We start from the raw sequence: 23903 nt of genomic DNA, 5'->3' as shown, positions 1-23903 counted from the left end.
CTGGAATTAAAAGCTAGTCCTAGTAATAGTGACTGGGAAGCTATTGTTGTCATTAAAAGTCATCGGATTCATTAAACGTCCTTCAGGGAATGAAATTTGCCATCTTTACCTGGTCTGATCTACATGAGGCTCCAGGTCCACAGCAATGTGGTTGACTCTTAAATGCCTGAGGAAGCAACTCAATTCAGGGCAATTAAGGATGGGCATCAAATGCTGCTTGTCAGTGATGCCTACATCCCATAAAGAAATAAAAAAAATGTTTGTATGACACACTCAATGTTTTAATAATTATAAAATACCTTTACTCTCTCTCTCAAACTCTCTTTCTCAGCTGCCATTCTTTTCAGATCTGCTTTAGCTTCATCTCTTTCTTCCTCCATACGCATTTGGCAGATCGGTGATATTAGTACTTCCTTTTTTAATTTGTTCAACTCATCTTGATTCTGTAAGAAAAGGTTCATTTAAGAGGAGCAGGAAAATTAATTTCAAATTATTTAAATTATGCTTATACACAGGACAGCATCATAATTGCTAAGCTTGAAGACATCCAAAACTGTTGTCTTTGTCCTAATTTGCACCAAGTCCTGTTCTCCTGTCATAGAGATGGACAGCACGGAAACAGACCCTTCGGTCCAACCTGTCCACGCCGACCAGATCTCCCAACCCAATCTAGTCCCACCTGTCAGCAACCGGCCCATATCCCTCCAAACCCTTCCTATTCATAAACCCATGTTGCAATTATACCAGCCTCCACCACATCCTGTGGCAGCTCATTCCATACACGTACTGCGACCACCTAGTGGTCGCAGTAGTCTGGCTGTCAGTTCTGACATGCCGCAACCCAAAGGACTAGCCACACTACCATACATCAGGAGCATTTCAGAACTGACAGCCAGACTACTGCGACCACTAGGACTTATAACAGCACATAAACCAACAGCCACTCTCAGACAACAACTCACCAGAACGAAGGACCCGATACCCAGCATGAGCAAAACTAATGTAGTGTACAAAATCCCATGCAAGGGCTGCACAAAACACTATATAGGACAAACAGGAAGACAGCTAACGATCCATGAACATCAACTAGCCACGAAACGCCACGACCAGCTATCCTTAGTAGCCACACACGCAGACAACAAGCAACATGAATTCGACTGGGACAACACTACCATTATAGGGCAAGCCAACAAAGAACAGCCAGGGAATTCCTAGAAGCATGGCACTCATCCACAAACTCCATCAACAAACACATCGACCTGGATCCAATATACCGGCCACTACAGCGGACAGCTTAAACTGAAACCGGAAGCGGCAGGGACAGGCCACTATAAATGCCGGAGGAAACACCACAGAAGCGCTTCACAGGAGGCTCCCAAGCACTGAGTATGTCACCTAGACAGGGGACGAAACGTTTGCAACAAAAATTTCCAGCTCGGCGAACAGTACCATCTATGTGATCGCTGATCTAATCAGCTCTGAGTTAAACATCTTAACTATAAAATTCCTATCCTTGTTTTAAAATTCCTCTGTAGCTTTGCCAACCCTATTTATACAATCTTCTCTCAAGCACTCTAGCACAGCATGAATCACATAAAACCAGCATCCAGGTTCAGCAGGTAAAAGGAAAGGCAGACCGACTCAAGCCAAAATACAGCTAGAAATCTGAAATAAGAAAAACTAAAAATTTATTCCAGGACTTTCTGTTTTTATTTAATGAAATGGACCTTTGGCCTTTATTTCAAAGAGAACGGAATATAAAAATAGAGTTGCTAGAACTATAAATGGCACTATTCAGATTACACCTGGAATAGCTTCATTCATTTTGAATAGCTTCTCAGCAGATAAGTGCTCTTCCAGCACCACTAATCCAGAATCTGGTTTCCAGCATCTGCAGTCATTGTTTTTACCTACCTTCTCAGCAGCCAACTCTGAGAAACCTGTGCACTCTGTTCACAGTGTGATTCATATTTGTTGTGAAATGCCTTTAATTAGGGACAAGGTATTCAGATTGCCATGGTTGAACTAGAGAGAAGCATGGTAAAACATGGAAAGCTTGTGCAATTCAAAAGTGCAGAATAGTTACCAGATTGTTGGCTATTCCCTCATTTTAAACTTTACTAAGCTGATGGCGAAAAGCTCTGAGATGCATTGGCAACATATGACTTTCGGAAGGCAAACAATTTTTCTTTACACACAAGAACTGCTCTATGCTACCTCACACTTGATCTTGTCTGCAGAATGTGTCCAAAAAAGTCAATTTTATTTGCTTCCTTAAGAATTGAAGCTGTCTTAACTTGTGCCTTTGTTGGCCATTTAGCATTTCTGCACAGAGCAGCTTTAAAATAACCATAAAAAATCTGTTGTTAAGTTGATTTTGGGCAACATACTCTGACTTGCGTACGTTTCCAACATGTGCACAATTCACTGGAACATCACTGGAACATTAATGAACATGCCTAGAACAGCATGTATTTCAAGGTGTGTAGTGTCCAAAGGACGCTGCTGTGGCTGATCCTGTACTAGTGGACAATGAGTCAACTCACAGCTAGGCACATCAATTATTTGAGCGTGGGACTTGGTGTAAATTAAGGTATGTCTTCTAGAGATTTGACTGCTAAAATTCTGACTGCAATATTCTTGTATTCCCAAAAAGGGCAAATCAAATGCATTCCACATTATATTTACAATTCATTTTGGAGATATTCATGTTGTTATTTTTAACAGATCTAAATACTATATAATTAAATACATTTAATAAAGACAGCAGAATCTTCTTTTTGGTGTTTAATATTCGCTAATGTTCTGTACACACCTTCTGCAATCTATATTACTTTGCATTTATATGCATATTAATTTTAATTCCATATAGCCTTAAACCTGTCTGTTGATGTGCTTTAGATTATTTTGTTGAGAATCTCCCTTTATACAGCCCAGAGAAAAGTATGCAATATGAAAGAAAAATTCACCAAGGCAAAAATGCACATTTAAGATGGGTAACATGATTTGCCTTAAAAACTGGATAGTTTATTCAATGTTTTTTACAAGGATAGGCCTGCTGACACAAAGGTGTTTGTTCAGTAACAGTGATATCTCTCAAAAATAGGGTAGCAAATAGTAATAAAACCCAATTAACCAACAAACGATTTTAATTTAAATTTCTATCAGGTCAGAGCAATAAAGTGGGAAACAAAGTAGAACTACAAGCGGTACTTGCTTGATGTTTTTCAAAACTACTTGAAAATGGTCTTACACCAAATCCTCTTAGGAATACGGGCACTGAACAGACACCTTTCTATATAATGCACCAAATGACAAATTCACAATTTATTCTTACTCCATCATACCTGTTCATAAACCATAAGTAACCTGTCTCGTTCTGCAGTCACCATCTTGACATTGGACTGGATTTCTGCCATGTGTTGCTCAAAGTTATCCAACACTGCTTGTAATTCATCTCGCTCTCTGATAGCCTGTAGCAGCTCAGAGCTGAGGGTACTAGTCTGTGTGAAGTAACACCATAAATCTTTCATGAATTAAGCCTAATATTCCATAAGCAGGGTTTGTAAAAGAGGCTTTTATACAAAGCAGATGGACAGTGAACATACAGCATTGTAATTCTCACCTCATGAAGTTATGGAGCAATATAAACAAATGTGTTTCTTTCCTAAAACCATTGTGAGTGTACCTACACCACATGGACTGCTCTGACAAAGAAGCAGGCTCACCTCCTTCTTGAGGGCAATTAGCGATGAAAAGTGTCTAACCAACAACACACATATCCTATTAAAAAAAATATTTTTTAAGATACATCTAGGTTCTCAACTTTGTTTCTGAGGCCAGAGCTTCTGTAGCATACAAGGGTTCCTTTTTTCTTTCAGTATTTGTGATACAATAAAACAAAGAACCAGAAAATCACAATCTGCTGATTGACTTCCTTCTGTTTCTATAACTCTATAACAGATGATTCAGTCCCTTTGGGTGGACGACTGGTTTGTGATGCACAGTGAAGTCAGCAGCATGGATTCAATTCCTGTACCTATTGAGGTTAAGTAAAGGTCTCACATTCTCCAGCTGATCTCTTGTCTGATATGTGGTGACCCTCAAGTTAAATTCACAAGCCACTGCACTCTAATGAAAAAGAAGCCCTATGTTCTTCTTACACGATGGCAACGTTTCCTTTATAATAAGTATCAATGGCATCAACCTTTAAACTGTCTATCTGAAAGAAAAGTCATATAAATTAAATTAATAAATATGCTTAGTTAAGAATTAATTGGACTGGTGGTGTGTCATGACTACAGTTTGTGGGAATCCATCCCCATAATTTCCGCTAGGGTCAGTGTTGGCAGGCTAGAGCTCTGCTTCATTGTCCTTCTACAGCAGGGGAAGTTATCTCTTATAAAATTTTGCAACCAATTGCATCCTCTAAATAAGACTGAGTTCATAGGAAATTCAGTGGTAACACATGGTCTTGTATATAGCAAGCACCATCTGTAGTTATGCTGCACTTGTTTCTACAATTTTCTTGCATTTTTTTCTATTACATTTTTTGTAAAGGCTTCTGAAATACATACATAGTTCTATTTTAACTGTACTTCAAATGCTCCTCTTTGGTTATTCTTCCCACTCAATCCACTTCTAGTGCTCTTGGATAATCACTTATATCTTCAAGCTATGGTTGGAACACTCCTCAATAATTTCTAACTGCTCCCTAACATTTCTAGACTCTATACACTTACTCCATGCCTATCACACTAAACTAGTATTTTCAGAAACAGGATTATAGTTTTACCATTAATTACTTTCATTTCACTCCTCAGACTCTACATACCTCCTTACCTAAATGTAACCTCAAACACCTTCTCGACCATTCCTCTGTATTTGGATTTAAAAACATTGATGGCATATAATTAATTATTACCAAGGCATTTTCATTATGCAATTCAAATCTGACAATGCTAACACTGTCAGAACACTGTGGAATAAAAATATGATTTGACTTCCTTATTCACAGATCAGCAGCCTTGATAATCTGTAGCAGGTTACATTAGATAGTCATTAAATCCTGTGAGAAGTTATTTTACAAAAATCAAAAGTTTCAAACCTTTACTAGTTTAAAAGATGTATATCAAGATTGGAAAGTGAGGAAGAGTAAACATAAATGTGCAAGTTACATGAGTAAATTTAGTTAGTGAAAACTAAAACCCACTTCCTTTTGAAAATATTCATCAATGCTCTCAGTACCTTCACAGGTGAAACTCGCATTGGACTTCGCCCACGTCTTGGAGAACAGACTGGGCTGCCTTTTGCAGATATCATATCCTGCAGGTATTCTACTTCACCTTTGTAATAATCCCTTTCTTCTTCTAATGTCTTCACAAATTTATCTAGGCGAGACGGTGAGGTGTCCCCTTTCAGAACACCATGCTTTGTTCGCATTCTTTCCAATTCCAACACTATTTCTCGTTCTGAAGATTATTGAAAACATAAAAAGCCAAATTAACCAAAGCAAGAAATTAGAAAGCAACAAGAAGACTGCAGACACCATAATATCTGATTAATTCTTTGGTATTTTAATATGCCTGAATTACTTCAAAACTAAAACAAACTACTTCAAATATACAAATGCAATTTCTTTTGCTCACATTCAGAACTGATATAACAGTTGTTGATGGCCAGGTTAACATACATTAAAACTGAATACATTTCAAATATTCCAATAACACCATATTTTCTTCTTGTTCTCCCAAAATTACCATAGGAATAAATGTAGAACAAAGATTGGATGTGAAGTGGAGGGGTGTGCAATGCCCCAACCTACAAATGTTCTGTATCCCAGCCTAGCTACTGGCCATGAGTAAATATCATCTGTTTGAGATAATCCTACATATCATAGCCTCATTTTATCATTCTATCTCATGATTGTTGACAAACTTCAAGACAGAATGCCTGTCACTTAAAATTGATGCTTGTGAAGACTGTATTCCCCCATTGGGGTCTTTGAGGATGTTGCACAAGGACAACATGCTCTTTTTTTCTCGTGATATTTGTTGATTACTATCTCTTGCTTTTGTATGAAGCTGTAGCCAAAGAAGAAATTATTGTGAGTATATTTCTTGTCATGTAAAGGACTTATTAAGAGAGAGTTCACTATATTAGAGATTTCCACTTGTTCAATACCAACTACTCGTGGCATCCTCTTCCACAAAGCAATAACTCTAAATTAAATATCATGCATCATGAGGAATATCGGGCAATAATTCTCCGTTGCAGGATAATATAACCTCCTCCGATCATCTGTTTCCACCTCCCCATTCCACAAATTCTTTTTCAAGAATGATTTAAATCTTGATCTGCACAAGGTTAAACTACCTACAATTAACAGAACATGACAAAACCAGAAGACTGCCCATACAAAAGAATCTGACCACCTAATATATAATGTCTGTCATCTGGGCCCTTCTTATGATCTTTCACTGGGAACCGAATATACTTATGCTAAAAATATTTTCTTACAAATTTTTTGATGATTTGTCCTACCCATGAAACTTTAAGGTTAAATTCTTTCTTTTTCAATATACCTTCAGCAAAAAGGATTTGTTTAAATGCTTCATAATTTTTGACTGGATTATAGATCATCTTCATCGCCAAAGCACTACTGGATCTCTTTGTTTTTCACCCTCTTAGTTACATTTCTCCCCAGACTGCACTTACAAACTTGCATCTCCTCCTGAATACAACACTGGCATCCATGACAAAGATTAAAATCATTTGCAGTAATGAGTAGACTCAGATCTGTTATCCTCATCAATTCATATTCTCTCTCCCTGCAAAGTTACTGTTGAGAGCAATTAAAATCTAGCTTCCCTGTGAGCCTCTGTATAAAAACTAGGTTACCATAGTGAGTTAACTGGTCTTAGCTGCCATGCAGCTGCACTTTATTTTTAACGCTCTTTGTGTCTTTCATTCAAAGCAAAGTTACTTTCGGATTAGTCACTTGCTCATGGATTTTGAAGATCAATACTTTTTAAGAACAAGAGATAAGTCTCCAGTGAGCCACTAATGTCAGCAAGTAATGCGGCCATACTGGTTTCATGCCTGGCCTTTTGTCTATACGCTACGTCTTTACTTTGTTTGAAATATAGAAGCTATAGGTTTTGATAAGTTTGGAAGGGAACTATCATCACTGCAAGGTTTCTTCAAAAGAAATGTTGTTATATTTTTAGAAGAGGCCAAAGAGAGACATATCAAACAACAAAGAAAAATACAGCACAGGAACACCCCCTTCAGCCCTCCAAGCCTGTGCCGATCTAGATCCTCTATCTAAACCTGTCACCTATTTTCTGAAGATTAGATTAGATTAGATTACTTTCAGTGTGGAAACAGGCCCTTCGGCCCAACAAGTCCACACCGACCCGCCGAAGCGCAACCCACCCATACCCCTACATTTACCCCTTTAACCTAACACTACGGGCAATTTAGCATGGTCAATTCACCTGACCCGCACATCTTTGTGACTGTGGGAGGAAACCGGAGCACCCGGAGGAAACCCACGCAGACACGGGGAGAATGTGCAAACTCCACACAGTCAGTCGCCTGAGTCGGTATGCCTCTGCTCCCTACCCATTCATATATTTGTCTAGATACATCTTGAATGACGCTGTCATGCCCACCTCTACTACCTCCACTGGCAACACATTTCAGACAGCCACCAGCCTCTGTGTAATTAACTTTCCATATCTCCCTTAAACTTTTCCCCTCTCACCTTGAACTCGTGACCTCTAGCAACTGAGTCCCCACTCAGGGAAAAAGCTTCTTGCTACCTGTCCTGTCTATATCTCTCCTGATTTTGTAGACCTTAATGATGACCCCCCCTAAACCACTGTCTTTCTAATGAAAATAATCCTAATCTACTCAATCTCTCTTTATAGCTACCACCCTCCATACCAGGCCACATCCTGGTGAACCTCCTCTGTACCCTCTCCAAAGCATCCACATCTTTTTGGTAATGAGGTGATCAGAACTGTATGCAGTATTTCAAATGTGGCCAAACAAAGTCTTATACAATCGTAACATGACCTGCCAACTCATGTACACAATACCCCGTCCAATGAAGGAAAGCATGCCTTATGCCTTCTTGACCATTCTATTGACTTGTGTGGTCCTTTTCAGGGTACAATGGACTTGAACACCCAGATCTCTCTGTACGTTAATTTTATCCAGGATGTTTCCATTTACTGTATAGTTTGCTCTTGAACTGGATCTTCCAAAATGCATCACTTCTCATTTACCCGGATTGAACTCCATCTGCCATTTCTCAGTCCAACTCTCCAATCTATCTATATTCTGCTGCATTCTCTAACGGTCCCCTTCACAATTTGCTACTCCACCAATCTTACTGTCGTCTGAAAACTTGCTAATAAGACCAACTATTCCTTCCTCCAGATCATTTACGTATATCACAAACAACAGTGGTCCCAACATGGATCCCTCTGGAACACCACTGGTCACAATACTCTATTTTGAGAAACTCTTTTCCACTACTACTCTGTCTCCTGTTGCCTAGCCAGTTCTTTATCAATCCAGCTATGCGACCTCATTTTTTCCATCAGCCTACCATGGGGAACCTTATCAAACGCTTTACTGAAGTCCATGTATATGACATCTACAACCCTTCTCTCATCAATCAACTTTGTCATTTCCTCAAACAATTCTATTAAATTGGTAAGACATGACCTGCCCGCACAAAACCATGTTGCCGATCACTGACAAGCCCATTTTCTTCCAAATGGGAATAGATCCTATCCCTCAGTATCTTTTCCAGCAGCTTCCCTACTGCTGACGTCAGGCTCACTGGTCTATAATTACCTGGATCATCCCTGCTACCCTTCTTAAACAAGGGGACAACATTAGCAATCCTCCAGTCCTCAGGGACCTCACCCATGTTCAAGGACGCTGCAAAGATACGTTAAGGCCCTAGCTATTTCCTCTCTCGCTTCCCTCAGTAACCTGAGGTGGATCCCATCTGGACCTGGCGACTTGTCCACCTTAAGGCCTTTTAGAATATCCAACACTTCCTCCCACCTTATGCAGACTTGACCTAGAGTTATCAAACATCTATCCCAAACCTCAACAACCGCCATATCCCTCTCCTCTGTGAATACTGATGCAAAGTACTCGTTAAGAATCTCACCCATTTTCTCTGATTCCACGCATAACTTTCCTCCTTTGTCTTTGAGTGGGCCAACCCTTTCTCTCGTTACCCTCTTGCTCCTTATACAGAGGAACCTTGACTATCCGAATATCTGATTACCCGAAGATGATCTCAAGGCAGAAACATTACGTCAAAGAGTTGTTTCAACCCTGATTGTGTCTTTTGTTTACAAGTACAATGATTAAAAGTGAACTCGGCTCACTGAAATGGGGAGAACAGTCCTAGACAATCCAGGCACAGTCTCTAAGTGACTGTTCTCCTGTCTTCTCTCTCTCTCTCCCCACACCTTCCCTGGAGTTCTACACATGGGTGAACGCTAAATCTCCCCCTTCTCCAGATAATCTCTCCAACATTGTCCTGTACAGGGCAAAGTGGGAACTTGTCAAAACAGTGTGTGTGTGTGTGTGTGTGTGTGTGTGTGTGTGTGTGTGTCTGTGCGCGCGTGCGCTCTCTCTCCCCCTCTATCTGGAGACTTATCCCACAAATGCAGCAGCAGTCCGGTTTCCCCGGAGATGGGAGTGGACAGAGGGGTGGGTCCGCCGGGGGTGGGGTCAGTGGGTTGGAAGAGCAGGGCTGTGGGCGGATGGGGAGGCAGTGTTGGATGGGCGTACGGAGCTGGAGGCAGGCGGGCGCGCAGGATGGGAGTAGATGGGGTTGGGGTGGACGGGGTTGAGGACAGGGTTGGGGGTGGGCAGCGGAAGTGGCATGGGAGCGGGCATTGAGGGAGTGGATGGAGTTGGGGTGGGTGGGGGTGGGAGTGGGAGCAGACAGGGTTGGGGGAGGGCGGGGCGAGGGGTGGGAGCTGACGGGGTTGTTGGGGGGTTATGCAGACGGGGTTGGGGGTGGGCAGGGGCGTGGTGTCTCACACACATTGTGCTTTTTCCTAGTCTCCTAAATGGGGAGCAGACTTCACAGAAAACTCCGAGCCCCAGAGGAAATCAATTAACTGAATAATCAATTATCTGAATGAAATAGTGCCCGCCCATCTTGTTTGGATAATCGAGGTTCCTCTGTATATGAAAAAAAGTCTTTGGGATTTTCCTTAACTATGCTTACTGAAGATATTTCATGACCCCTTTTAGCCCTCTTAATTCCTCATATCAGATTGTTCCTACTTTCCTGATATTTTTCCAAAGCTTCATCTATTCTTCAGTCGCTTAGACCTTATGTATACTTCCTTTTTCCTCTTAGCTGGTCTTACAATTTCACCTGTGATCCATGGTTCCCTAATCTTGCCATATCTATCCTTCATTTTCACAGGGACATGGCTGTCCTGCACTTTAATCAACATCTTTTTAAAAGCCTCCCACATACCAAATGCAGATTTACCTTCAAACAGCTGCTTCCAATCCATATTCCCCAGCACCTGCCGAATGTTGGTATAGTTGGCATTCCCCCAATTTAGCACTCTTCCTTTAGAACCACTCTCGTCTTTATCCATAAGTATTCTAAAACTTACAGAATTGTAATCACTATTCCCAGAGTAATCCCCAATGTGCTATTGCTCCAGCACTTCATCCTTAATTTTTAAAAAGTTTTAGAAAGTATATATTTCTTGCTGCTTTTGTACTTCTGTCTTTCCTAATTTTTAAAATTTCCCGAAACAGTTTTCTCTTCTCATCACCTATCCCTTTTCATTTACTTTTATCCTCTTTAATTCAATGTCATGTGGGCAGAACTTGACTTTGGAAGGTCAATGCTTCTGCTTTGAAATGAAAACAAAAAAATCTGCCACGTCTCAGTTGTTCAGAAGGAAGTTACAATGTGAATAGGGATGCTTGAAGTGCATTGGACATCAGGTGTGGTCTGATAAATGCTGATATGGGGAATGGGGAGAGGGGGCATAGGAGCTCGGGCAAGTAGAGGAGCCAATTGGAGTCAAGTTCTATAGTTGTACATGATAACACAGGTGACACTTTGCTGATAAATGTAACTGATATTCACAGTCAAGATTTTCTTCCCTATTTGTCTGATTTGCCACACACGGATTCAACAGTTAGAACCGGACAAATAAAATTATTTCTAATTAAATACTGGGAAGTTCAAAAGTAATTAATTTTCATGCTTACCGAAAACCTTGCTCCCTGACCACCATTTCCAATCCTCACCTGGTCAATTGAAGCTGAACGTTACCATTTTCAACCATAAGGCATTGTGTTTTTGACCACAAATCAACTCCATTACGAAGACTGTCCAATTCCAACATTGTAATATTGCCAACTGCTATCCTGTCTTACCAAATTTGCTGCTGAAACCCTCATGTTACATCAAGACTTGATTGTTTCAGTGCTTTCTGGGCTGGGCTCTCATTTTGCATGCCAAATAGACCTGTACTCATCCAAATCTTTACTGCCCTTCGCCAATTCACAAAAAAGTTCCATTCACCCATCACCACTGTCCTCATTAGCCTAAATTAGCTCCCGAATAAACAAAAGATTAATTTAAAGATTCTCAACTTTGTTTTCAAGTTCAGGGTCTTCTCATTCCCGTTCCCTGCAACCTACTCCAGCTCAACCATCCTTTGAGATCCCTGAATTCTTCAATTCTGGCACCTTGTGCATGGCAAGTTTTAATTGTTTCAGCATTGGTGGCCAAGCATTCAACTACCAAATCTCTAACATTTCGACGCTAAATTCTGGATTATTTAATAAATCACATCTATTTCTGGACACTATGTTCAGCCCAGCTAACACATTTCCTGTTGTGCACAGTCAGAAGGACATGTTGTTCGATGCAATCTGTCAGTTGTTGAGACATACAGCTTACGGACCTGAGTTCTCGTTGGCACTGAAAGTTATATGCCACGTTAACTCATTGTGTGATGGCAGAATGTCTTTTTGGTTTATGGCAGCATCTCGTTAGCGAAGAATATGAATGGTGTGTTCACTACAAAATAACAGCATGAAATGGCTAGATTTACCTTACTTAAATTGTTGGGACACTCCCCTTCCAGGGTTATCCGAATATACTGGACGTTAATTCGGGATCATTAAGCAGGCTTTCAGTACTAGGTAGTACTGCATGTATTCACATACAGTTCCCTGTTCTGCATAGGTGAAAGAGATTTGTGCATAACTGTACCTTTTCCACAGAGAAAGGGTTACAATAATTGCCAACTCTTGTTGCATCTCTCCCAGCAATGCTTGGACAATCAAAGTCTACTTATCTGTTTGGAGGTAGATCAGTTAGCAAACATTGACAGTTAACAAATACAATTGTATCTGCAAGCCAACAAGAGTCCAACCAATGAGCACCCTCTTATTATGCTATATAAACTGGTGTTCCCTATCCAAGTCTGATTTCTTACATTCCGGTTTTGATGAGTGCAAGATGAAAAGATTGATTTTGTGTCCATTTTTCGTAATGTAATCGAAGTACAGAGATTAAACAAGTATAGGTTATTGCTATATTACACCAGAATTTGTAAGGTATTTAATACTATAAAAGAGTGAAAATGTTAACTTCAGAGTAGTACCAAAAGGTAGCTTTCATATTAGCTATAGCTTCATGAGATGAGTACAATACTAAATTCAAGTTATGATGTAAGTGTTTTTTAAGGTCATAAACAACAAATTTCATGCTATTAGAGGGACAGAAGTAAGAAAATTGTTTTTCTTTAAACCAACTAAGTTAATTTTAATTAAAACTATGCCTATATACATTTAATACAACAAAGCAATTTCTATGAAAATGAACTAGATTGAAATCAACTACTACATCTAACTGAAAAAAACTAGTATTTCGTGATTGCAGAAATTCAGGAAAGAATGCATATTTCCAAATCAGATGTACAGAAATATTATATTTGTTTCATGGCAGATCATCGATTACCTGTTGCTACTTGTTTATCAACTCTTTCAATCAGCCTTTGTTTATCCTGTTTTACTTGATTTAACAAATCGCTGAGAGTTTTAATTTCTTCCACTTTACATTGTAAATCTTCTTGAAGCTTGTTGCTGTCAGCATGTGTTGCAGTAAGCTCCTAGAAACAGTATTGTAATTATATGTTTGGAAAAGAATTTAAAATGTAGTAATTAGTAAGAAATATCAAATATTTCATGGGAGCATTCATTAGACTGTTATAATTATAACGCTGTGAAACATGCCCTCCGCAAATTAATGTTAACATATTCACACTTAGCTTTATTGTAGTAATTCTCCCAAGATATAGACTTTAGCTGAAGAAAGTCCCAGCCTCAATTGGTCATTGCACACTTGCTACAGGATTACTTCATAGAGAGAAAATTTTGAATACTTGTTTGACTCGAGATGGGTAATGCTTCAATGAGTCCCCATACCTTCCTCTATAAGTTAGCAAGGTTAGATCTCATGGAATACAGGGAGAACTAGCCATTTGGATACAGAACTGGCTTGAAGATACGAGTCAGAGGGTGGTGGTGAAGGGTTGCTTTTTAGACTGGAGGCCTGCGGCCAGTGATGTGCAAAAGGATCGATGCTGGGTCCACTGCTTTTCATCATTTATATAAATGATTTGGATGTGAACATAAGAGGTATGGTTAGTAAGTTTGAAGATAATGCCAAAATTATAGGTGTTGTGGACAGCGAAGAAGGTTACCTCAGAGTGCAACAGGATCTTGATCAGATGGGCTAATGAGCCAAGGAGTGGCAAATGGAGTTTAATTTAGGTAAATGTGAGGAACTGCATTTTGAAAAGGCAAATCAGGGCAGGACTTATACCATTATTGGCAAGATCCTGGGGAGTATTGCTGAACAAAGAGACCTCGGAATGCAGGTTCATAGTTTCTTGAAAGTGGAGTTGAAGGTAGATAGGACAGTGAAGAAGCATTTGGTGTGCTTTCCTTTATTGGTCAGAGCAGTGAGTACAGGAGTTGAGAGATCATATTGCAGTTGTACAGGACATTGGTTAGGTCACTTTTGGAACAGTGTGTGTAATTCTGATCTCCCTCCTATAGGAAGGATGTTGGTTCAGAAAAGATTTACAAGGATGTTGCCAGAATTCGAGGTTGAATAGACTTGGGATATTTTCCATGGAGTATCAAGAGGCTGAGGGGTGACCTTATAGAAGTTTATCAAATCATGAGGGGCATGGATAGGGTAAATAGACCAGGTCTTTTCCCTGGGGTGGGGGGAGTGCAGAAATAGTGGGCATAGGTTTAGGAAGAGGGGCGAAAAATTTAAAAGGCACCTAAGTGGCAACTTTTTCACGCAAAGGGCGGTGCATGTATGGAATGAGGTGCCAGAGAAGGTGGCGGAGGCTGGTACAATTACAACATTTAAAAGGCATCTGGATGGATATATGAATAGGAAGGGTTGAGAGGAATATGGGCCAAGTGCTGGCAAATGCGAATAGATTAATTTAGGATAGATGGTCAGCGCAGATGAGTTGGACTGAAGGGTCTGTTTCTGCGCTGTACATCTCTATGACTCTAAGTGCCTCTTTCAGCTTTTAGAATTCATAAGATTTGGGCCTTACACACCAAAAGAGATAATATTTGCCCCATTTCCCTTATAATCTGTTACTGGCATCAATAAAACCCTATATTCACCATTAACAAGATATTATCAATGTGCTTAGTGACTCGGGCCTGTGCTACTTCCTAAAATGGTGAATAATTGTGATAATAGCAGCAAACATACACCAAGTTCTTTCTTTCAGTGAAGAAAACATCAATGAATTATATTGCCAAGCAGTGAAATGATTCAGACCCTTGTAATAAATATAGTTTTGGAGTTGGCTGACAGCAAGTTACAAGGTACCAATTAATTCAAGAAGCTGAATATCTTGTAAATTGCCAGAGCAAACCTGGAATAGTTCAGTAGAACCAGAGAATGAAAGATTATCAAAATGGTGTTTTAGTATCAACTCATATTAAAAGATCAATTAAACATAAAAAATTATGACTAACATTTTTTCATACCTACTAATATTACACATTTTGTTCCATAGATGATTATTGTGACACAATGAAGGCATTGAATTATGATGACAAGGAATTGGTTAAGATGCTTCTGGGGGAAAAAAAAACTTGACAGTAACATGAAGTCAACTGTCCTACTGGTATAAAAATAAGCAAGATCGTGGTCTGTGTTGCAAAGGATCTTTGAGAAATTAGGTGTGACTAAAAATAGGGCAGTAAACTCAGGATCATTATGCTAGTTCAGTGGAGTGAAAACAGATGAGTCAAATCACAGCAGGTGGTCGAAGTGATGGTATAAGAGACTTTTTCAGATTAAGGGTATTGACAAGATGCCTGGAAGTAAGGAGACAGCCAAGCTGGGTCGGTTTCAATGAAACCAATTTCTTCATAAGGACCTGAACAGAGCAGTTAAGGATTTAAACTAGTAAATGGGGGGCAAGAAAATCTTGAGTGCAGAGAGAGGGACAACAGATAATTACGTTTAGGGAGCCAAATAATGTAAACTAGAAAGGTTAAAAGAACAGGTAGGGTTTTGAAAGCAACATATTCTAGGGCAGATAGAAAAGGTTAAGAAAGACAATGAGAATGAGAGTGAAGAAAAGTATAAGATAATTAGAGAGGTATCACAGCTGTTTGTTAATCACTTCTGAATTATAAACTCTTTGAATCCAGAGTTGTACAATATAGACTGGTATGTCCATGCAAAGCTAGTTAAGTTGACTATTGAACAAAGAAGGTAATGGATATCCTTGTCACAGAACTCCCTAGTGAAGTCAAGCATCCAGAAAAAAAAGGCAGATCTACCCAAAGTTACAGCAGCTACCTTACAGAAGGGAAGAGGCTAACTTGCACCTCGCCTAACGCATAGTAACCTTCAGTTTAAACTCAGTTGTATCTCTCTCAGGAGAGAGCAGCCTTTGGTCCTCTGACACTATGGCAACTTTCACTTTCATTTAACATTACAAACTACTCTGAACAAAACCCAGGCCAGCCAGTGATAATGTCACTGAGCAACTAAAAGACCTAGGCTAGTGCTCTGGGGACATGGTGGAATTGAAATGAAACGAATTGGTTAAAATGAAGAATCAAAATTGTGATATGAAAAACTTCAGATTTTTAATAACTGTTCATGGACTAAATGAATTGACAAATGATAAACTTTTACACACAGCAATGACTCTGTCTGGAAAAGACTGTTCAGAAACAAAGATAGGCTGTTACGCAGTGACTCAAGCAATTAGCCATGTCTTGCCGAGATTACATAAACAAAGCTGCTTTGACACCTCCTTGATAAACTGGATGCTTTATTGCCACATAAACAAGTGATTAGCCTGCAGAAGAATTTAAGGAGTTAATCACAGGGAAGCTGTGTCTTCGAATGACATTTCAGGTCAAATGTAACTAGAAACAAAGAAATTTCTTTTGATAAGGAAGCCAGCTGCAGACTTGCAGTAACTGGAATGAAAGTACTCTAAAGAAATCATCAACATATCACCTGAAGAATGAAAGTCTGTCTAAGATTCGAACATTAGAAGAACTCAACGACAGAACTTCGAAGAACAACACTGCAAAAGGACCAAACCCTGGAAACTCCTCCCAGAGTCAGATCATTGTTGATCATGGCCAGATTTCACCATCAATCAGGTAGTATCTAAGTTAGGTTGCAGGGTTATACCTGCTTACTTGAGGGCTCTAATATTTGGTTGCTACATTACTTGACTGTCTGTGCGATTTCTAAATAAGTAGCCAAATTAAAGGTAATTTGTGGTCATTCACCCACAACAAAATAGTATCATGATGCCATAAAATAGACTATTGCCAGTTGTCATAAAAACCCCATGATTTATTAATGTACTTCAGGGAAGAAATCTAACTTATCTAGTTTGGGTTAGATGTTATTCTAGATGCACAGCAAGGGTTGACTTTTAATTACCTTCTAAAATAGCCTAACAAGCCACTCAGCTCAAGGGCAACAAATGCTGAGCTTGCAAGTGTCACCCAAACCAATGAAACCTTTCTAAATAAGTTCCACCTTTCTTCATACAACCTCATCAGCATATTTTTCTAATTTTTTCTTCTTTTGTTAGATCGAGTGAATCCTTACAAGAGTGTAAAGGACTTGGAGTATACTTAAGAGGGAAATCAGGAGGGCAAAAAGGGGACATGAGATAGCTTTGGCAAATAGAATTAAGGAGAATCCAAAAAGTTTTTACAAATACATTAAGGACAAAAGGGTAACTAGGGAAAGAATAGGGCCCCTCAAAGATCAGCAAGGCGGCCTTTGTGTAGAGCCACAGCAAATGGGGAAAAAAACTAAATGAGTATTTTGTATCAATATTTACTGTGAAAAAGGATATGGAAGATATAGACTGTAGGGAAATAGATGGTGACAGCTTGCAAAATGTCCAGATTACAGAGGAGGAAGTGCTGGATGTCTTGAAACAAGTTAAGGTGAATAAATCCCCAGGACCTGATCAGGTGTACCCTAGAACTCTGTGGGAAGCTTGGGAAGTAAATGCTGGTTCCTCTTGCTGAGATATTTGTATCATCAAGAGTCACAGGTGAGGTGCCGGAAGACTGGAGGCTGGCAAAAGTGGTGCCACTGTTTAAGAAGGGTGGTAATGACAAGCCAGGGAACTATAGATCAGTGAGCCTGACGTCGGTGGTGGGCAATTTGTTGGAGGGAATCCTGAGAGACAGGATGTACATGTATTTGGAAAGGCAAGGACTGATTAAGGATACTCGACATGGCTTTGTGCGTGGGAGATCATGTCTTACAAACTTGATTGAGTTTTTTGAGGAAGTAACAAAGAAGATTGATGAGGGCAGAGCAGTAGATGTGATCTATGTGGACTTCAATAAGGCATTTGACAAGGTTCCCCATGGGAGACTGATTAGCAAGGTTAGATCTCATGGAATACAGGGAAAACTAGCCATTTGGATACAGAACTGGCTCAAAGATAGAAGACAGAGGGTGGAGGTGGAGGGTTGTTTCTCAGACTGGAGGCTTGTAACCAGTAGAGTGCCACAAGGATCGGTGCTGGGTCCTCTACTTTTTGTCATTTACATAAATGATTTGGATGCGAGCATAAGAGGTACAGCTAGTAAGTTTGCAAATGACACCAAAATTGGAGGTGTAGTGGACAGCGAAGAGGGTTACCTCAGATTACAACAGGATCTGGACCAGATGGGTCAATGGGCTGGGAAGTGGCAGATGGAGTTTAATTCAGATAAATGCGAGGTGCTGCATTTTGGGAAATCGAATCATAGCAGGACTTATACACTTAATGGTAAGGTCCTTGGGAGTGTTGCTGAACAAAAAGACCTTGGAGTGCAGATTCATAGCTCCTTGAAAGTGGAGTCGCAGGTAGCTAGGATAGTGAAGGCGGTGTTTGGTATGCTTTCCTTTATTGGTCAGAGTATTGAGTACAGGAGGTCATGTCGCAGCTATACAGGACATTGGTTAGGCCACTGTTGGAATACTGCATGCAATTCTGGTCTCCTTCCTATTTGAAAGATGTTGTAAAACTTGAAAGGGTTCAGAAAAGATTTACAAGGATGTTGCTATAGGGACAGGCTGAACACAGGCTGGGGCTGTTTCCCTTGGAGCGTCAGAGGCTGAGGGGTGACCTTATAGAGGTTTACAAAATTATGAGGGCCATGGATAGGGTAAATAGACAAAGCCTTTTCCTTGGGGTCGGGGAGTCCAGAACTACAGGGCATAGGTTTAGGATGAGAGGGGAAAGATATAAAAGAGACCTACGGGGCAACGTTTTCACACAGAGGGTGGTACGTGTATGGAATGAGCTATCCTCCACCAGAGGATGTGGTGGAGGCTGGTACAATTGCAACATTTAAGAGGCATTTGGATGGATATATGAATAGGAAGGATTTGGAGGCATATAGGCCAGGTGCCGGCAGGTCGGACTAGATTGGGTTGGGATATCTAGTCGGCATGGACGGGTTGGACCGAAGGGTCTGTTTCCATGCTGTACATCTCCATGACTCTACTACTTTTCCCTTAAATGGATTTACACTATTCACCATGATTATTCCTTGTGATAACAAGCTTCTCATTTTAACCATACTCCTCCAAATCGGATCTCCTGCACATTTTCAATTTTAATTGTCTTACTATTGGAGGCCATGGTGCCAAGCTGCCATGGGCCTAAATTCTAGAATTTTATCTTTCAGCTTCTCTTTACTGTCACCCTTACTGTCTGGGGATGTGCAGGGTAGGTGGATTAGCCATGGGGCTTTTAGGGTTGCAGGGATAGGGGGGGTGGGTATGAGTGGGGTACTTTTTGGAGGGCCGATTTGGATTTGACGGACCGAAAGGCCTGCTTCCACAGTGTAAGGTTTCTAATGACTTTCAGATAATTGTCTAACTCTCTCCTGAAAGCTTTAATTAAACTTACTTCCATTAAATCCTCTGGCAGTGTACATTCCAGAACCTAAATACAAGTTACATGAAAAAGATTTTCATGTCATTTCTGCTTCTTTCACAAAATACTTTAAAGCTGTGCCCTCTTATTCTTGATCCTTTCACGAGTGGAAGCTTCTCTCTATCCACCTTATCGAAACACATCGTGAATTTGAATGCCTTTATCAAATCTCCTCTAAGTCTTCTTTTCTCTCAGGAAAATGGTCTTAATTTCTCCAATCTATTTTCACAACGAAGTTTGTCAGTCCTAGAACTATTCAATCTTTTCTGCATCCTCCCGAATGTTTTCAAGTACAATATTCAGCCAATTAAAATTATATATTCAGAACATATATCAAATTCAGAATTTAAGATTCTCCCAACCCCAAAATAACATGCGTTATAAATGAAAAAAGGGACTTACTTTGGTCAGTCTGGCAATTGTTTCTTCAAATCCTTCCAGTTCTTTGTGCTGCTTCTTAATTTCATCCTGCAAGGATGAAGGTAGATTACTTAATTCTTAGTAATGCCATTCTTCATGTTCCTTGACAAATTGGGCAATTACATCCTTTTTGTCAACCAATAGCGAAAGATCCATAATCAAGTCAACAAACTTAACTAATGAGTTTGAGAATATGATGAGAACGTGAGGTTTCTGCCACCTAAGGTTAAATAAAGGGAGGGGAGACCAAAATCTTGAGATGGTTGTGGGGGGCACTAGGAGTTAATTTGTGATTGAAGTGACGGGAGGACTTGCAAATTATGATTCTGGATTTGATACATTAGATGACAGTGGCTTAGTAGTTGGAGTCGAGGATGGTGGTAGAAGGCTGTTTGTGCGGCCAGTAGCGTACCATGGGGATTAGTGCTGAGTTGTTATTGTTCATGACAAACTTATGAAAATATGGGTGAATGACAAGTAATTTTATAGATGACACAAATTTTGGGTGGGTTATAGTGAGGAAGGAGGTCTTGGGTTACAGGAGAATAAAGACAGATTGGTCAGATCAGTGGCAGATGGAATTTAACTCTGAAAAAGGTGAGGTGAGGTGATGCACTTTGGAAGAAGTAATAAGACAAGGGAGTACCTAATGAATGGCAGGATACTAGAAAGCTTAGAGGAACAGAGGGATTTTGGGGTGTCCACAGTTTCCAGAAGGATTGGGGAATTAAGGAGGTGTATAAGATGTGGCATCAGTCATGGCATAGATTATAAAGAGAACGGAAGTTACATTGGAGCTGTACCAAACTCTGGTTGAGCCAAAGCTGGAGAACTGTGTGCAATTATGGTCACTACACAACAGGAAGGACGTGAATGCACTGGAATAGTGCAGAGGATATTCACCAGGACTTTGCTTATGTTGGAGCATTTTAGCTATGAAGAGAGGTTGGATAGCCTCAGATTGTTTTCTTTGGAGCAGAGAAGGCTAATAGGGGACTTGTTGAGATGTATAAGATCAGAGAGAATAGAGACGGTGGATAGAAAGAAGCTGTTCCCTTTAGTTGATGGATCAATACAAGGAGGCATACTTTTAAGATGAAGTGCAAGACACTTGTAAAGGATTTCAGGAAAATTGTTTTCACTCATACTTGCTGGGAATCTTGAATGCACTGGGAAGGTTGTTGAGGCAGCAAACATTGCAACTTTTAACAAGTACAATGGATGAACACATGAAATGTCATATCATTGAAGGCTGTGGGCCAAGTGCTGGACAGTTAGATCAGTATAGATAGGTTAGCGCAGTCTACATGGGCCAAAAGCCTCTTCTGTGCTGTATGACTCTGTGGTAAAAATAGAAGTAAACAAGACAGGAGGCGGAGTTTTGGGAGGTTTCGTAAAGAGTGATTTGGCCAGGATGGTATTGTGAAGTCAAATTTTACAGCAGAGAAAGTTTTTGAATAAGTGGAAATGAAAGGCTGGAGATTGCAAATGTCATGGTGGTCAAAACAACCTTGATTATCCAAAAGAGAAGGGCGGGGAGTATTTTGTTTGGATAACTGATTATGCTTTTATGGGACCTTCAGATCTTGTTTGGATAATCGACATTCGGATAACCGAGGTTGTTCTGCAATTGCGGTGATAACACAAGATATAGAGCTTGGATTTAGTTGTACATTGAGTAGATCATTTAGAGTCATAGAGATGTACAGCATGGTAACAGACCTTTTGGTCCAACCGTCCAGATATCCAATCTAGTCCCACCTGCCAGCACCCGGCCCATATCCCTCCAAACCCTTCCTATTCATATACCCATCCAAATGCCTCTTAAATGTTGCAATTGTACCAGCCTCCACCACATCCTCTAGCAGCTCATTCCATACACGTACCATCCTCTGCGTGAAAAAGTTGCCCCTTAGGTCTCTTTTATATCTTTTCCCTCGCACTATAAACCTATGCCCTCTAGTTCTGGACTCCCCGACCCTAGGGATATGATTTGAATATTTATCCTATCCATGGCCCTCATAATTTTGTAAACCTCTGTAAGGTCACCCCTCAGCCTCTGACGCTCCAGGGAATACAGACCCAGCCTGTTCAGCCTCTCCCTATAGCTCAAATCCTCCAACCTTGGCCAGATCCTTGTAAATCTTTTCTGAACCCTTTCACATTTCACAACATCTTTCCAATAGGAAGGAGACCAGAATTGCACGCGATATTCCAACAGTGGCCTAACCAATGTCCTGTACAGCCGCAATATGACTTCTCAACTCCTGTACTCAATACTCTGACCAATAAAGGAAAGCATACCAAACGCCTTCTTCACTATCCTATCTACCTGTGACTCCACTTTCAAGGAGCTATGAACCTGCACTCCAAGGTCTTTTTGTTCAGCAACACTCCCTAGCACCTTACCATTAAGTGTGTTAGTCCTGCTAAGATTTGATTTCCCAAAATGCAGCACCTCGTGTTTATCTGAATTAAACTCCATCTGCCACTTCTCAGCCCATTGGCCCATCTGATTAAGATCCTGTTGTAATCTGAGGTAACCCTCTTCGCTGTCCACCACACCTCCAATTTTGGTGTCATCTGCAAACTTACTAACTGTACCTCTTATGCTCGCATCCAAATCATTTATATAAATGACAAAAAGTAGAGGACCCAGCACCGATCCTTGTGGCACTCCACTGGTCACAGGTCTCCAGTCTGAAAAACAACCCTCCACCTCCACCCTCTGTCTTCTACCTTTGAGCCAGTTCTGTATCCAAATGGCTAGTTCTCCCTTTATTCCATGAAACCTAATCTTGCTAATCACTCTCCCATGGAACCTTGTCAAATGCCTGACTGAAGTCCAAATAGATCACATCTACTGCTCTGCCCTCATCAATCTTCTTTGTTACTTCTTCAAAAAACTCAATCAACTTTGTGAGACATGATTTTCCATGCACAAAGCCATGTTGACTATCCCTAATCAGTCCTTGCTTTTCCAAATACATGTACATCCTGTCCCTCAGGATTCCCTCCAACAATTTGCCCACCACCGAGGTCAGGCTCACTGGTCTATAGTTCCCTGGCTTGTCTTTACCGCCTTTCTTTAACAATGGCACCACTTTTGCCAACCTCCAGTCTTCCGGCACCTCATATGTGACAATCGATGATACAAATATCTTAGCAAGAGGCCCAGCAATCACTTCTCTAGCTTCCCACAGAGTTTTCGGGTACACTTGATCAGGTCCTGGGGATTTATCCACCTTTAACCGTTTCAAGACATCCAGCACTTCCTCCTTTGTAATCTGGACATTTTGCAAGATGTCACCATCTATTTCCCTACGGTCGATATCTTCCATATCCTCTTCCACAGTAAATACTGATGCAAAATATTCATTTTGTATCTCCCCCATTTTCTGTGGCTCCACACAAAGGCCGCCGCCTTGCTGATCTTTGAGGGGCCCTATTCTCTCCCTAGTTCCCTTTTGTCCTTAATATATTTGTAAAAACCCTTTGGATTCTCCTTAATTCTATTTGCCAACGCTATCTCATGCCCCCTTTATTTAAACAGTAGTGTCTATTTCAGAATGAACATGCAGCCTCAGAGAATGTCATCAGTTTAAAGAGTACTGTGTTTGAGGTGAAAGCAGAATGCAGTGGCTTTGGGCCTCCCAAAGTTCAAATGAGGGAAGTCTTTATCTGTAACTTGCTATTAAACAGAAAGTTAAATTGTGGTGAGAAAGACTAGAGTGTGTTCATGCAGAGACTACCAGGTGTTTTAATAGGCAATGTGCAAATCAGGAAAGTAAGACTAAGGATGAACCTTTGCAGCACTCTGAAGCTAAATGTGACTTAATGGAAAAAGCCGCCATTGCCAGAGATCCACTAGCTGTGCTGGGTAAAGTAGGAGTGGGACCATAGGACAGTCTTGGTGAGATA

General features: G+C 40.4%; 1 protein-coding gene across 2 annotated transcripts in view; it reads right to left on the bottom strand.

Moving 5' to 3' along the window:
• Positions 1 to 23903, bottom strand: part of cep135 (centrosomal protein 135) — a 135814-nt gene that overhangs the window by 49702 nt on the left and 62209 nt on the right. For both annotated transcript variants that reach the window (XM_043690562.2, XM_043690581.2), the window contains exons 10-14: positions 19965 to 20030; positions 13049 to 13199; positions 5248 to 5471; positions 3348 to 3503; positions 300 to 443 (exon numbers count right to left, since the gene is read on the bottom strand). In XM_043690562.2, coding sequence (XP_043546497.2) covers positions 300 to 443; positions 3348 to 3503; positions 5248 to 5471; positions 13049 to 13199; positions 19965 to 20030 — 741 coding nt within the window. The remainder of the gene's footprint in view (positions 1 to 299; positions 444 to 3347; positions 3504 to 5247; positions 5472 to 13048; positions 13200 to 19964; positions 20031 to 23903) is intronic.

Source organism: Chiloscyllium plagiosum, unplaced genomic scaffold (genome assembly GCF_037043375.1).
Source record: "Chiloscyllium plagiosum isolate Xiang-an unplaced genomic scaffold, Cpla_swu_hap1 HiC_scaffold_1, whole genome shotgun sequence".
Taxonomy (NCBI): domain Eukaryota; kingdom Metazoa; phylum Chordata; class Chondrichthyes; order Orectolobiformes; family Hemiscylliidae; genus Chiloscyllium; species Chiloscyllium plagiosum.
This window is presented reverse-complemented; position numbering and strand designations above follow the sequence as displayed.